This window comes from Haliaeetus albicilla, chromosome 1, assembly GCF_947461875.1.
Source record: "Haliaeetus albicilla chromosome 1, bHalAlb1.1, whole genome shotgun sequence".
NCBI classification, from domain to species: Eukaryota; Metazoa; Chordata; class Aves; order Accipitriformes; family Accipitridae; genus Haliaeetus; species Haliaeetus albicilla.
The window spans coordinates 8663553-8677490 of record NC_091483.1 but is presented as its reverse complement, the minus strand read 5'-3'; the positions used below and the strand labels follow the sequence as shown (position 1 = coordinate 8677490).

Sequence of the window (13938 nt, the reverse complement as noted above, 5' to 3'; positions counted from 1 at the left end):
TTTCAGAAGACATCTCTAAAGTCAAAAGCTGTTTTAAAAACAACTGAAGACATGAAAAGAAGTGTCTAAAAGCAGATCTGTTTGCAGCTCTTCAGAAGTGAAGAGGTACTTGACTTGTGGCTGATGCAAAGATCTTTTTTTTCTTTTTGTAAGAGCTCGCTGCTAGTCCTCTTACTTAAACTGAACAGGTCCTTTGAACATTCTCTTAATCTGTAATTATAATTGCTGAACTAAAGTGTAAAATGAACCTGTGATTGAATCAGAGTATTAAAGTCTAGCTAAATGTCTTACCACCTTTAATATTCTTTCATACCTACTTTCTAAGAGCAAGAAAGAGAAAAAAACCCAATGGACTCCCTGGCCGTATATTCTACTTTTGTGAATACTTTTATATTCTACCATTTTGTGTAGGGAGCGCTGCAGAACTTTGCCTTATGGTAGTCACCAGCAGACAAGGACAGATGCAGATTTATAAAGCTTTTATTTATTATTCATTTCTTTCAAGGTAATAGAATTGAAAAGTTTCTGGAAATGCATGTGGTTTGGCAAAACACTTAAGATTTATGAAATACTCATTCAATACCAAATGAAAAAATGTAACGGGCAGAAGAAGTTACACAGAAGTATTTTTCTTCATATTTTTCCCACTGGCAACCTAGACTGGAAAAACAAAAAGGATTATTTTGTGAAATGGTAGCACACTAGCAGTACTTCAGCTTTCTGTATGCTATGTAATGGCAGATGGTGAACCACCCATTACAAAAAGCAAATGCCTGGTGGTTAAAGGGAAGCTAGATGCTTCTTGGAGTTGAAGGAGTAAAATGGGTGGAAGGGTCGGCAGAGAGGGGTAGACAGACAGATGACCCGATATAGATGCATTGTTGCTGTTACCTACCACGTGTTAAACACCAATTCCTAATGTGGCTCTGCTCTGGACTATTAGGTTTGCACCCTAGAAAAAGGAATACAAACAGTTGTGAGAGAGAAACCAAGGGAGCAAAGTACGTAGCGCTTGAGCAGGAACTTTTATAAGCTTAAACTTGTGTCTGCATTACGGTTTGGAGGATAATTCTAATGGTACGTCCTAAGCTTAGAATCTGTGCGCTCCTGTATGTTGGGTATTTTTCAATTTTGCAAAGGTAGAAAATGAACTTTTAGAGTGAATTAGAGAAAAACCGTTCTTCCCTAAGTCTTCCTAATACATCTACTTATGTAATGCTCTGGTTATAAATAAAAAAGGATTCAATCAATAACCAGTTTAAGATATTAGTAATACAGTTCTATGCTTCAAATGATAATGAGGTTGCTGTTGGAAACTGTCATTTATGCTTCCTGTAAATGCTTTGCACTTGCTCAGCAATATGGCTGCAGATAAACTTCTCCTGTGGTTATTTCAGAGACAAGTGAATGTTGAATGAATGAATGAATGAATGTATTTGTGGTTGATGAGTTTGAAAAAACATGGAATGATTGTTCATAGGACATAATCAGCTGGACTCCCCCTGCCAATATATGTATATTTGCTAGGCACCTCTAATAATTGATCCAGATGTACTTTTTACTGGTAATCCTTCAGAGTTCTATAAGAATCTGTAGCACAAAAGGAAGTTTATGTATGCTAGAGATATAGTTTAAATTCTACATATATTTGTTTTTCAACTATGGCTTGTAGATATGCAGCTCTTCCAGACAAGGCCCTGAAGAACCTTATCTAATCTAGAATTTAGCTGTGCTTTGAGCAAATGACTGGACTACATTACCTCCAGACAACCTTTCCACATTAAATTGTTCAATGACTATAATCTGTACAGTCAAGATATATGTCATGCTCTGCAGGCAAATTTATTGTAAGGGCACACGGACAAGTAACCATAGCAGTTTGCAGAACCACTTTTGTAGTGCATGGTTTCCTAGTGAGTTTCCACTTTCCTGTATATGTTTTTTGGTTTTTTTTTTCTTAAAAGGAGATAGGAAATACCTCTTCCCCAAAGCATGTCTCAATATCCGACTGCTTGCAGCACTTGTCTACCATGGCAGTGAAACCATCAGCAATTGTCTTTATTTGTTCTTCTGTCATCTGGGGCTTGCGTTTAATGAGGTTGACAAGCAATCTGAAAACAAAGCCACAATACACAGTTAACGCTACCTGTTGTAATTTTGGTTTCCCAATTAAAAATATGCCATTCCATGCAGGTACAGCTCATTTATGAGGGTTTTTTTTTTTTGTCATGCCTAGAGGAGTCTGTGCCTCTTTGTGACTCTAAACCCCCAGTCCACCACAACCATCCGTTCACTTTTTGTTATCCCAGTTACAGGTGGGGAAAATAACTCATTGAAATGATCTGTATGTTGTCTCAGTTAAGCACATCTTAAGACTTGCACTGGCAGTGGACCTACATGAAACTCTTCAGCGAAGACACTGATTTTATTTGAAGAAAATACCCTATTTTGCCTCTTCCAAACTACATGATGTTATGCACTGACAAGCTCAGTACAAACACATAGTTCTGTCTGGTTTTCCCTCTGTCACTAGTGAATTCCCAGTCAGATGACAAAACAGGGAGTTTGTAGCTTCCTTCTGCCCTCCACCCCCGCAAAGTGTTACCCTTCAGAAGTTTTTCTACAACCTATTTCTTTTAGCTTACTTCATATGCCCTAAATCCCGTTCAGCAGGAGAAGCAGTGCACAATTTTTCATCAAAGCTGAACATCTCGGGGTCAAATGGTGGAGGCACATATTTGGTATCTACTCCCATGGCAGTGAAACATGGTCTCCTGTAAGCGTAGGAGTCACTGCAGCAATGTGAAACGTTGTCATTTATAGGTGTGGTCTCCTGTCTCTTGCACATGTCATGAATCACAATGCTCAGCTGAAAAGAGAAGGAAAGGACAAACATGAGTTACACCACCTACAATAACAGAAGAAATCTGTGATGTTTGTGTCATGATAGCATAGCTGGAAGTGGAAGCTGTCATCTAAACACCTGATCGGAAATGGCATGGTATTAAAATTTAAAATAAAGACATATTCCTGAAGTTGAGCATTTGTTAATCTGCAAACAGTCTGTCCATTGGGCTACAATCAGTAAGTACTTTCTTTTTTTTCTTAAGAGACTGTTCAGCTTTTCCAAATGCAAGCTGCCACAGACCCAGTCGACTTACTTGTGCTTTCTGAGGGAGAGCAAAGTTGAGCTAAAATTTTCACAAGCTACCATCAGACAACTGTTTAGGTTCTCACATCCATTAAAAATGAACAGGCTTCAAATTCTGTTAAGTAGATGCTTAGCTTGGGGTTTATGAACAATCATTTTGAGTTTACTATCTCACCGGAATTCAACATTTCTAAAAACAGAAGAAAACTCCACAAGGAGTAGAGAGAATAAACAAATGTACTCACATATCCCTCAGCACAAGGTAGGCGTCTGTCTTCAGGAAGCTGGCAGCACTTTGTACCAATGTCTGTCATTTTCTTTCCAATTTCAAGCAAGGTATCAGTTGATACCTGAGGCATTTTCTTAGTGTAGCGGATCAGAAGTCTGAAAAAGTCATATCAGAATGACTGTTTGCTCACATTTGAAGAATGCTCTAATGAGTTAGACGACTAAAGTGAAAATAGAAGCGAAGACCAAATAAATTTGCCCAAAGCAGCCAGCATCATGGTTTACACTAAAGAATATTTATCAGAAAGTACTTACGCTTTAAGAAAGTCTGCTTCGCCATGGGCAGCGAGAAGCTCACAGTTGGTCTTTACAACATCCTGAGTTTCTTTGATATGTTTGTTCAAATCCTCTTGCTGCAATCAAGTATAAATTTATTAGTAATGTTGGAGGAGGACATCTTGGTAACAGTCATACACATATACCTTTTGACGTCTTCTAAATATTAGTAGCTACAAGATACCCATTTTGCAAGGCCGATCACTTCCGTATAGCCTGGATGGCGTAGGAAGGACTTGATTCTCATGTGAGTCTTAAGTTCTAACAGAAATGTTGTTAAAAAGGCACCAAGATTTTTGAAATTTCATTTAAATTAATTACCCATTGGACTTACTTTCTAGACAATAGGGGGGTTTTGTTTGTTTGTTTAAATTGGGCGAATATTTTTCAAGTATAGGATTATCAACCACGAGGGGAACATCCTCCTTCTATCCCTTGGCCAAAGCTGTCAGTGACTCAACTTGTGCTGTGACTTGTGTGCAATTCAGTTTAAGATTAGGTGACCTAAGTTTAGGCATCTTTATGTGAGCTGGCCAGGCAGGTTCCCATCATAATCCATGAGCAGCCCTACTCACTATAGGCAGTGGAGCCTGTAGCTAACCAGCTACAAACTATCTTCTTTGGGATAAGGAGAATCACTTCTGAGAGACAGAGGCATCAGGCAGCTGAGTGAGAGTTAGTCTGAAATTTCATAAGGTGACCAATTAAGTTACTCTGTTACGAGAGAAAACTCTGTACCCTTGCCAAGGGCCCTGCACTGCTTCATCTCCCATCAGAACACTGACTTCCCCTGGGATTAGTCTCTCCGAATGATTTCTGTCTGCTCTTCCATAGGACCTTCTCAACCTAATTGTTTCACAAAAGGTAGCGATCGACCATTCTAGTTATCCGCAAACAAAGCTTTGCACCTACAGCATTTGCGTAGCATTCAGCAGGGTTGTCTGTCTTGCAGCACTTCTCCAGGAGTGTTTCGTATCCCTTAGTAACTCTCAGAATCAGCTGCGTGGATAACTCGGGGTGTCTTCGTGAGTAATCATAAATAAACCTGAAAGACACACAAGCTGACAGAATTAGAGCTCCTGAATAACATGCTGCTTTCTTCGTGCACAACACAGTAATTGACAATGACAGTTCCTCGGATAAGATCAAGTGAGGTGGACAATGAGCCTGGAATGCTGTTTGCTTGTTTTAATAGAATTTTTTGGTCATTCTGTTTTCTGCCAACAGGGCAAATGTGAGAGGAACAAAATAGTTCCCTAGGACAGAAGAGATCTTAAGCAGAAAATGTAAGTGGGCCTGCACAAAACCCTCAAATAAAACAAAGGCACTGATAAATTCAGCTGTGGTAAGTAGGACAGTGCTGAACAGAAACAGTCACAAAGCATGAATGAGAAACAAGGGGTTCAACTAGGGTTGAAACTACATTAGTTATATTGGACTTCCATGTGGTCGTGTCTTTTCTCCATATGCGCTTGAAACACTCAAGAGGACAGTTTTTCCAGCGGTGCAGAAGACCAAAGTCCAGGAAAGAGAGAGGATTGTTTGCAGGAACTCTCAAATGGAAGCACGCGTGCTGCTGGCACTACTTACTCTGACAAGAATGCATCATGGTTTGCCTCAAAGCTTTTACACACTTCCTTATCTTGTATGTATTTTTCAACCAGTGAAGGAAGATCTTCAGGTTTGTCATCAAAATCTGCTTCGATAACGCACTGGCTTCGTTCCACAATTGGCTTGTGACAGCAGTCTTTGATTTTACTTGAGAAAACCTCTTGTTTAGAGCACATATAGGTTATAAGCTCTGCCTGTAAAATTAAAACATACTATCAGTCAGACAAGCTATGAAATAATAATTTAAAGATAGATTAATTTGTCTCCTCTCTCTTTTCCAGACTCTTCCCTTTTCACTCAGGTCACCTATTTACTTAGCACTTTCCTAAAGAAATGCTGTCTGCATACAAAGAGAAATAACCAGAGGGACGGGCACATCCTGTGCGTGTTGAGCACGATGTTCATAGGCATGGGGGAGAATGTGGTTCCCTCCCTGATCTCAGAAACTTTGAGAAAACGAACTCTGGAAAGCCAAGGAAAGTCACCCAGTGGTCTGTCACAAGGATGCCTGATTGGTTTTGTCAGTCCTGTCAGGTGCCCAGCTCTGACAGAGAACAAAACACGAAAAACCCCAGAGCTTCATAAAGCCAGCACTGGACATTAGCTGGTTTAAAAAGTCTGTCTAAATTCCAGCCAGCCAGACAATATCTAAATCATGTCACTATTGCACAGTTTTGCTAATCCTCCCATGCAAGCTGTTCTCTAGAGTTCTTTGGCACTACAGGAAAGCTGGATTAACGGCAGTGTGCACAACAGGACAGCAAAAAAATTGTGGCCTTTTTGCCTCTGCTTTCTTTTGCTTTGTTTATGATTGATTTGAAGTGAGTAAACACCATCAAACAATCTCCCTGATAAATGTTTTGATTTCAACAAAACACATGTGCTATACTGTAAGTAACAGCTCCTTGCCCTCATGATCATAAAGGGCTCGATCTGGAAACTGGTCCAAAACCTAGTTCCAGTAGCGGTCAGCTGAGCTGGCCATGAGTTTTTCAGTGGCTGAGGAACCTTCCAGAATTGTTGAGTCTAAGTTCCCTAGACTGTGAATGAATAGACACACAAATTTTTGCCTTCCTAAACATTTTTCAAGTATGTAAACATTTTTGAAAAAGATTTAGCTTACCCTGTCATCCATGCACTCTACCATGTCCCCTTCACAGCACTCTTTGTAGATACCCTTAATATCTTGTAGAATTTTAAGAATTTCTGAGAATGGAGCCTTGGGATATTTCTGGCCCAGGAGAGCAAGTTTACTAGGTGGAAAAAAAGAAAAATACACTTATTTTAAAGCTGGGTATGGAACAGAAACCTTGCAAATCCCTAACATTTATGATGCTGGAGATTAGCATTGTTTGAAGTAAACATTCATTCTTCTCATCTAATTTCTGGTGGCTAAGAAAAAAGAGCATTGACACCTGCACCAATACCCCAGTGCTCCTTTAAAAGAGACAGAAACAACTAACTGTGATTCTTCTGTTCTGAGGTGTCCATGTAAGAGTCACACCCTAGAATTCCCCATTGCTCTTGAGTAACTGTAAAGCATCTCTAGATTACTTAGCACGGATGTATATAGTCCTGCTTAAACCTTTAAATCAAAGCTGACTATGTCTAGTAAGGTGATCCTAGTCAATGTTAGTGTATTAGACTAGCCACAGAATGAAAGGAGTTCTCTGTGCTTAGGCAGGTGACCTGCTTATTAATTGCAAAAGTCTTTCTTAATCTTAAAAAGGCACTTTTGACAACAGCTGTGACTCTGCCCAGTTTGACTCTGACCGCTTTCAGGTTCAAACTAGCAACTTACTTTGCTGATTAGCGATGTGCCTACCGCTAAAAGCTGTAGGCATGGGAACGTGTCACAGCTTTGGCAAAAAAGTAGATTAAACACACTGGAATCTCTGGTTCTGAGTGACGCTCCATCAGTTAACTCCACATCTCCTGGATTTGTTTCAGAGACAGTTTCATTTCTCTGTAACTGTCATGGCTGACCTTTTTACTAGTACTTACTATCAGCCTGGAATACACAGGTTCCCCTTTGCATCCAGTCTTTAAGCAGAAACCTGATCAGAATTAAATTCTACATTTAAATAAATAGGCTAAGAAATTGCCGTTGGCCTGGTGTTGAAAGACTGACCCACTGATCTCTATTCTGTTGGACGATGGTCCTCAGCCGAAAGTATGCTAGGAAGTACCCTGGGTTTTCAAATGCAGCATATAGAAGTGAATTACATATGCTGATGTTTTCCTCTTGAGTAGATTCAGGTTTAGGTTAACAAGCCTACTTTTTGTAAAAAACTGACTGGAACTTACTCTGCTTGGAAAGTTCTCTCGCCAAACTTCTGGAGGATTCCACAAGAATACTTCTGCATCACACTTATTTTCTTGGCTTTTGCTTTTATGGCAGCTGCCTATAGTAACAGGATGCACATTGTCACATTAAACTGATTACATTTAATGGACTGAGAAAAAAAGCTGATCTGAAAACCCCACTTCAGAAACATAGCAGGTTCTGGTCCAGTTGGCTCTGATGAAAAGCCAAGCCAACTGAGAATTCTTTAGGCAGTCCTAACCAGTTCGTGATCAGCATTTAACTTCTAGTCTATACACTATACCTTATGGCACAGTGCAATTCTTCTACAGACATGCTGCTGTTCACCAAATACTTCAATTTCATTGAAACCCTGTGGCTACAAAGGAGCGTAAGTTGTCTTTCAAAGCACGGCAGTGATTATGCAGAAGTCACTGGGACTGAGTTTCAGACAAAGGGAAAGTTTGGCTCATGCCATTCTCAAGGTTAACATGAACTTTTGGCTACAGTTCTCTAAACACCAAAGCTATGTGGAAGTCATCCGCTACTGATTCATAGCGCTAACACATGATTAATCCTGACCCTTCTCTGCAAGTTCTTCATAGAAAGGTTTGCACGAACAGGAAGATGCTACCCATTCTCACTCTTTCTCCTCCATTTGCTTGGGCAATGAATAGGGGAAGAATAGGAGAGACCTCTCATTCACCTACATGTCGGATGTGACGATGGCATGTTAGGCTGCCAAGTGAGGTCTGTCTTTCCCTAGTGCCTCTTTGGTAGAGTACCTTCTCGCTACAGTTTACCACAGATGAAAAATCCCAAGTGCTACACGTTATTTGGATTCAGCACATCTGTGCAATACTCATAGCTGCCTGATAATGTGCTAGCAAAGGGACAAAAAGACAAGCTTAATTATCCGCAGTTTGATTCTTTTGGTTTTTCACTTAAAAAAATCAAAACATGAATTTTTCGACCATCTTAGTTTCTGTGAAGCCATATACAAATGTTTGCTGAAAACCACCACAGGAAAGCGCAATTTTGGAATTATAAACCGCAATTTAACATCAGTCTCTTAAAATCACGTCTGACTTTAAAGAGAATTACTGCTAAAATCAGAGAGCTACCTTATGTAGCAGACCAGTTGCTTAGTTTTCATCCATACTGAAAAATTTTATATACCTTTTCATCTAAGCAAGCACAGATATCAGTCTCTGCGCAACAGCTTTCAAGCGCGTGTTCATAATCAGCAGCCAGGCCGAGGATCGTTGGGGCGTACATGAAGGGGTTTCTTCTTGCAACAGTATAGATGAAACTATAAGGAAAAGGAAAACATAAGTTACGTATTCCAATGACAACAACAAATGGCCTTACATCCCTTACAGCTTCTATAACTTTTATTTCTGGTTTAGAAATGTAATCTACTTTCCTAAGATAATACCTACTAATGGTAAATGCTCGGCTAAATCTCACTGTTGCCGAAGCAGGACTCAGTAACAATGACAGAAGGATGAACTCTTTACATTGTCAGCTACTTACTTTGTTGTACATACGCTTTTTTAAAATGCATTGTCAAATACTTGAAAATTCTGATTTTGAGTGTGAAAAATGCCATTTCACCAAGATTCTATTGCCAATTTTTACTCTTTTTACTGTTGTCTTTCTTCATCCTTTCTAATTACAACAGGGGTAGTGGGAAGCTGGAGCAAGTAAATTATTAAATCAATATTGGAAACACTGTGGTTTTTCAGGTTTTTTTGCAAAAAAAAGAAGTCCCCCAAGATTTATAAAATGTGATCCCTTAAAGCCCATTTTTTAGTGGAAAAACCTGCTCTAGCATGGAATGAAAAAAAAAGTGATCAGAGCTTTGGATACTTAATGATTGAGCAACTGTTTTATACATGCAGATATGAGGTTCAGTACTTGCAGCTTTTTCAAATGTCCTGCATGTCCACACACTCTGTATAGCTTGGGGATCCATCTTCTGCACGACTAAATACTTAAACAGTACAAAATGGCCATTTTTCTTACTGTCCCAGTAATGACACCCGGTTGTCCCGGTACTCCGTGCATATTACATCAGAAGCTGGTCTTTGGTATGGCTGAACGAAGTCTGGTTGGTGAACTTTAAATGACAGGAAACAGTCATTTCTTTCAGGATCAGCTTTACTGCAGCAGTCAGCCATTGCACCATATGAGTCGCGGAGCTTATCTACTTGGCAGATTTCATCCAGGAAAATGGAGGGCTATAAGGGAGATGCTGAGGGTCAGAATTATTGTTTATAGACAGTGTAATGTACATTCTAGTTATCTGTAAAAGAAAACCCAGATTGAAAAGTAAATGTGTTTTTACTGGATAAGATTTACACCATAGATCAGAATCATCCATTGTTTTCAACACAATTTCATAAAGTTTTATGTGGTCCAGTATTAAAACTGTCACAATGCTTTATTGAAAAAAAATTAATTTTAATTCTAATTTAAAATACTCTGTGCAAGACAGCGATCTCCTTGTACTTATAATCTGACTAAACTGAATTTTCAGATAAATTGAAGCAGGATTTGATATTCTACTTGACGATCAGCTTGGGAAACCTTTAGGGAGAACTAATGTAGTCACATCATTTTGTCTGAATGTTAGAGCTTGCAAGAACACAAGCGTGTAACTTTCTGAAGGGCCGGGCTGAACCTGCTAGACATCCAGGGAGCTTACGTACCCACAAACTTCTTCTGTTACCTGATCTTAGAGGAGTTTTTTTAAAATTCCTTAAACTAAGTACCTTAAATTAGCACACAACACAAGTTCTTTGTTTCACCACTAAAATCTGAGCATTGGCTGATGACAACAGCAACACCTGAAAGGATCAGGTGTAAATCCTCAATGAGGATGATTCTGGTAGCTGCATGGAATGAGGAGAAACACAATACCAAAGGATTCACTGCCTACCAGTGATTTTGTGCACTCTGGAGCATCCTCATTGGCCACACACTTCTGTGCCAGATCAACAACATCCTTCACCAGCTTAGACAGTCCATCATAAGAACATTTCTGGAGATACTGGGCAAATGTGATCAAGGTACTGAAACACAAAGCACAATTTGGGGTATGGAGATAAGAAACATAACAGTCAAATCTCTGGAGATACTGGACAAATGTGATCATGGTACTGAAATACAAAACACATTTTGGAGTATGGAGATAAGAAACATAACAGTCAATATTTTTGAAGGTGCTCCTCGATCCAAAATTGTTTGTTCAAATGACATGCACAAATTCTTAAACAGAGTACCATGAAGAGCATAGTACCAGATCCCATATCCTTCCTCTTCTCACCTCCTTTCTGAAAAATGTTTTTAAACTTACTTCCCAAGAACAAAAGTCTTGAATAATACATTAGAAACAAAACAGAAAAGACTGTGATTTGAGTCTTCTGCCACTTTTACCAGCATATCTGTAAATGCCATAAACCAAGCTGGTTTTTGCCATTGTTACAAATTATGATCTTCAGGCTGCCTTCTTTCAGAAGTAGTTATGCTCCTGCCAGGGCCCTCTGCCATTCCCAAAACAGGAATTCCCCAAATTATTGAATGGTCTCAGAAAACCTGTCGCAAGTTTGTGTTTTGAGGTTGGTGGTTTAGTTGGGGTTTTTTTGGTAATGTCTGAATCCAGCACAACTCCCCTCCACCCTAATGTTATCAAAACTGTATTACTCATGCCTATTTTCTTTTCGTATAAGGAACATGGGTTTTCTCATAAGGTTTGCAGGGAGTTCTTTTCCCAGAGAGCAAGAAAGTCGTCGTGACTTTTGCAGGCCTTGAAATATTTGTAGGCTTTGTACGCTAACAGTAAGATGGCTAACTCAATGCCATACTTCAGTGAGACATATGCACTCTTCACTAGCTCGTACAGTATGTTTTAGTTTCCCTTTTTTGTCCAGTATCAACAGAAATGGAAAACAATCAGAAAATGTAAGCTGAACATTGACTTACACTGCCTTAAATGTCTCTTCCTTCAAATCATTGTAGCGATGGGCAATCTCACTCTTGTGCTCTAGGAAGAAAAACAAAGAGAACAATGATGCTCTCTCTCACATTGGCTGGGCTAGACCCCTTAAAGAATACATTCTGGGCCCCTTGGGCCAGATTTTCAGAAGTGTTCAGCATTCACCCAGCTCTTATACTTAAGGGAGTAATATAATTGTTTTGAAACAGACCAAGTTAATGCTAAGCACTTGTAAAATCCCAGCTTTGGGTACACCATCCTGGGTAATCTGTACTGCTTTTCCAGGAACTTCAACCTAAAGCTTTCTTCAGGCCACCTTGAACTCTTTGTTGTCTCATATGACCTTTCTTGTCCGTTTGTCTGCATATACCTAACTCTTATCCGTGCTCCTCTTTCTGAAGCAACCCAAGCATGTCATTTTTAGGATTCTAATACAATATTTACATTTGTAAGCACATACTTAATTCAAATATTCAAAATGACTGCTGTAGCCTACTATTAAGGGTTAGCAAACATGTCCTTTGCATAACAACAACATTATTGTGTCTACACTACAAATAAAGGAATGCAGCAAGCATTAGTAGAATTTTCTCTTTTTGAACACAAAATTAACTCGGCAGATGCGTATTCTTGTTCCACCCCGTACATATCATCTGTGCTCTTCATGAGCTTTGCTTGGTCCTGATGGCAGCAAATACAGGTTGCAGTTATACCTCACTCTTGGTGAGAAGACTCCTACAAGATCTTCCCAATAGATACTGAGGTATATGGCCACACTACTGAATGAGCTAGAATGGGGCAGTTGTTTTGTTCCAGAAATACCATTCACCAGCATTTAGAAAACATGAAAAGTAATTACCTTACCTAATGGAATACACCTGCTTTGATAATAAGGGTTTCAGTGCAGAAAATTGTAATTTAAAGATTTTTTGCTGTTGCTCACTGGCACTTCCAGCCAGCTCTGGAAAACTCAGTTTTGTTAAATTTGGGTATTTTCATGTTTCAAACTAAATTCAAAAGTATCACTGGAAAAATTTCTGGGACTGCCTGCAGAAATATTTGTTTGACCAAGGTCTAAAGTTTTATAATACAGGGAGAAATGACACAATGAGGAGTTTTCGGCTAGCCTTATTATAGCCCAGACTGAGATGCAGATTTTTGGATTTCTGGCCTACTCGTGTGAAAACCGTTGCCTTTAATTGGTGACGAGCTTGCTTATGAACTACCATTCAAAAGACAGCACTTCCAAAAGCACAGCGCATCCGCCTTCTCCATGCTGGGAAGCAAACAGATTCTGAATAATCAACATCTGTTCATGCACTACACTGATGTTGCAAAGGGACGCCACCCAACTTGCTCGCCCAGTTAAGTTGTCCTGAGGGTTCTACCCATCTCCTCACGATTTCTTCATTTAGTTTCTTTTCAAGTCAATCAAGTTTTTCTGTTCTCTTTGGATCAGGCTTGCAAGAATTGTTTGTGAAATTGCATTAAAGACATTAAATTGATATAACAAAGACTGCAAAGACAACTAATTAGTCCTTTCTTACCTGTGTCTCGAGCAACTCTTTGCAGATTCCTGGAGCTGGCAGAATTTAAGAGGAAAATAAATGAAATTAACGTTACCCACTTCATGGCTGCAAATTATGATGTGGGCCAAATTGTTCAGAAATGCTAGGAAGATTGAAGGGAAAGCATTTGCTTATATAGCCTTTACTACCTGTGTCTGTAAAATATTAACCACAGACCTGGCATTTGTAGATTTCCATTTGGTCTGAAGAAGATTACGAAACTTGGACTGTCCTTGCCAAAAATGAATTTGATATTATTTGTTTATTATGTGTTACTCTGGGCCTTTTTGTCCTGAAAAGGTTGAACCTTCCAGCACCCGAATAGATAAAGTTTTGCGTAAATTTCCTTATCAAATGACAAACAAGGAGTTCAAGGCATCAGACAAAAAAGTCATCAAGTCTAATCCTATAGCTATGCTTTTTTTTTTTTTTGTGTGTGCTAGTATTTGTTGAAAAGCAAAGCAACTTGGTATTGTACAGTAACGATTCACTCAGGGCTCAGTCCACATACTCGCTTGTAATTGGACAATTTTAATTTTAAATCACTTGATGAAGATAAGATGGCTCATCTAGACTTTGGTATAAAAATGATTACAGATTGGTAAAATACAGCAATGAGCACAAAGGTACAGGTAAACAGCACCTCCAATTTCAGTTGGCCTCTTAATTCATAAAAGAAACAGAAAGTAAAAAGTGTGGAACAGGTACCATGGAATCGGAATCTCACAACATATGTAGC

General features: G+C 39.2%; 1 protein-coding gene across 1 annotated transcript; it reads right to left on the bottom strand.

Annotated features, from left to right (window-relative positions):
- Window positions 1–462: 462 nt before the first annotated feature.
- On the bottom strand, window positions 463–13325 carry ALB (albumin). The gene is made up of 15 exons (XM_069778479.1): window positions 13179–13325; window positions 11619–11679; window positions 10576–10708; window positions 9660–9874; window positions 8811–8943; window positions 7634–7731; window positions 6450–6579; window positions 5306–5520; window positions 4628–4760; window positions 3695–3792; window positions 3397–3535; window positions 2646–2869; window positions 1979–2111; window positions 896–952; window positions 463–660 (listed from the first exon to the last, which is right to left on the bottom strand). Exons 1-14 carry the CDS (start codon window positions 13261–13263, stop codon window positions 902–904), a joined length of 1848 nt encoding a protein of 615 aa, XP_069634580.1. The 5' UTR covers window positions 13264–13325; the 3' UTR covers window positions 463–660; window positions 896–901.
- Between the last annotated feature and the right edge of the window lie 613 nt (window positions 13326–13938).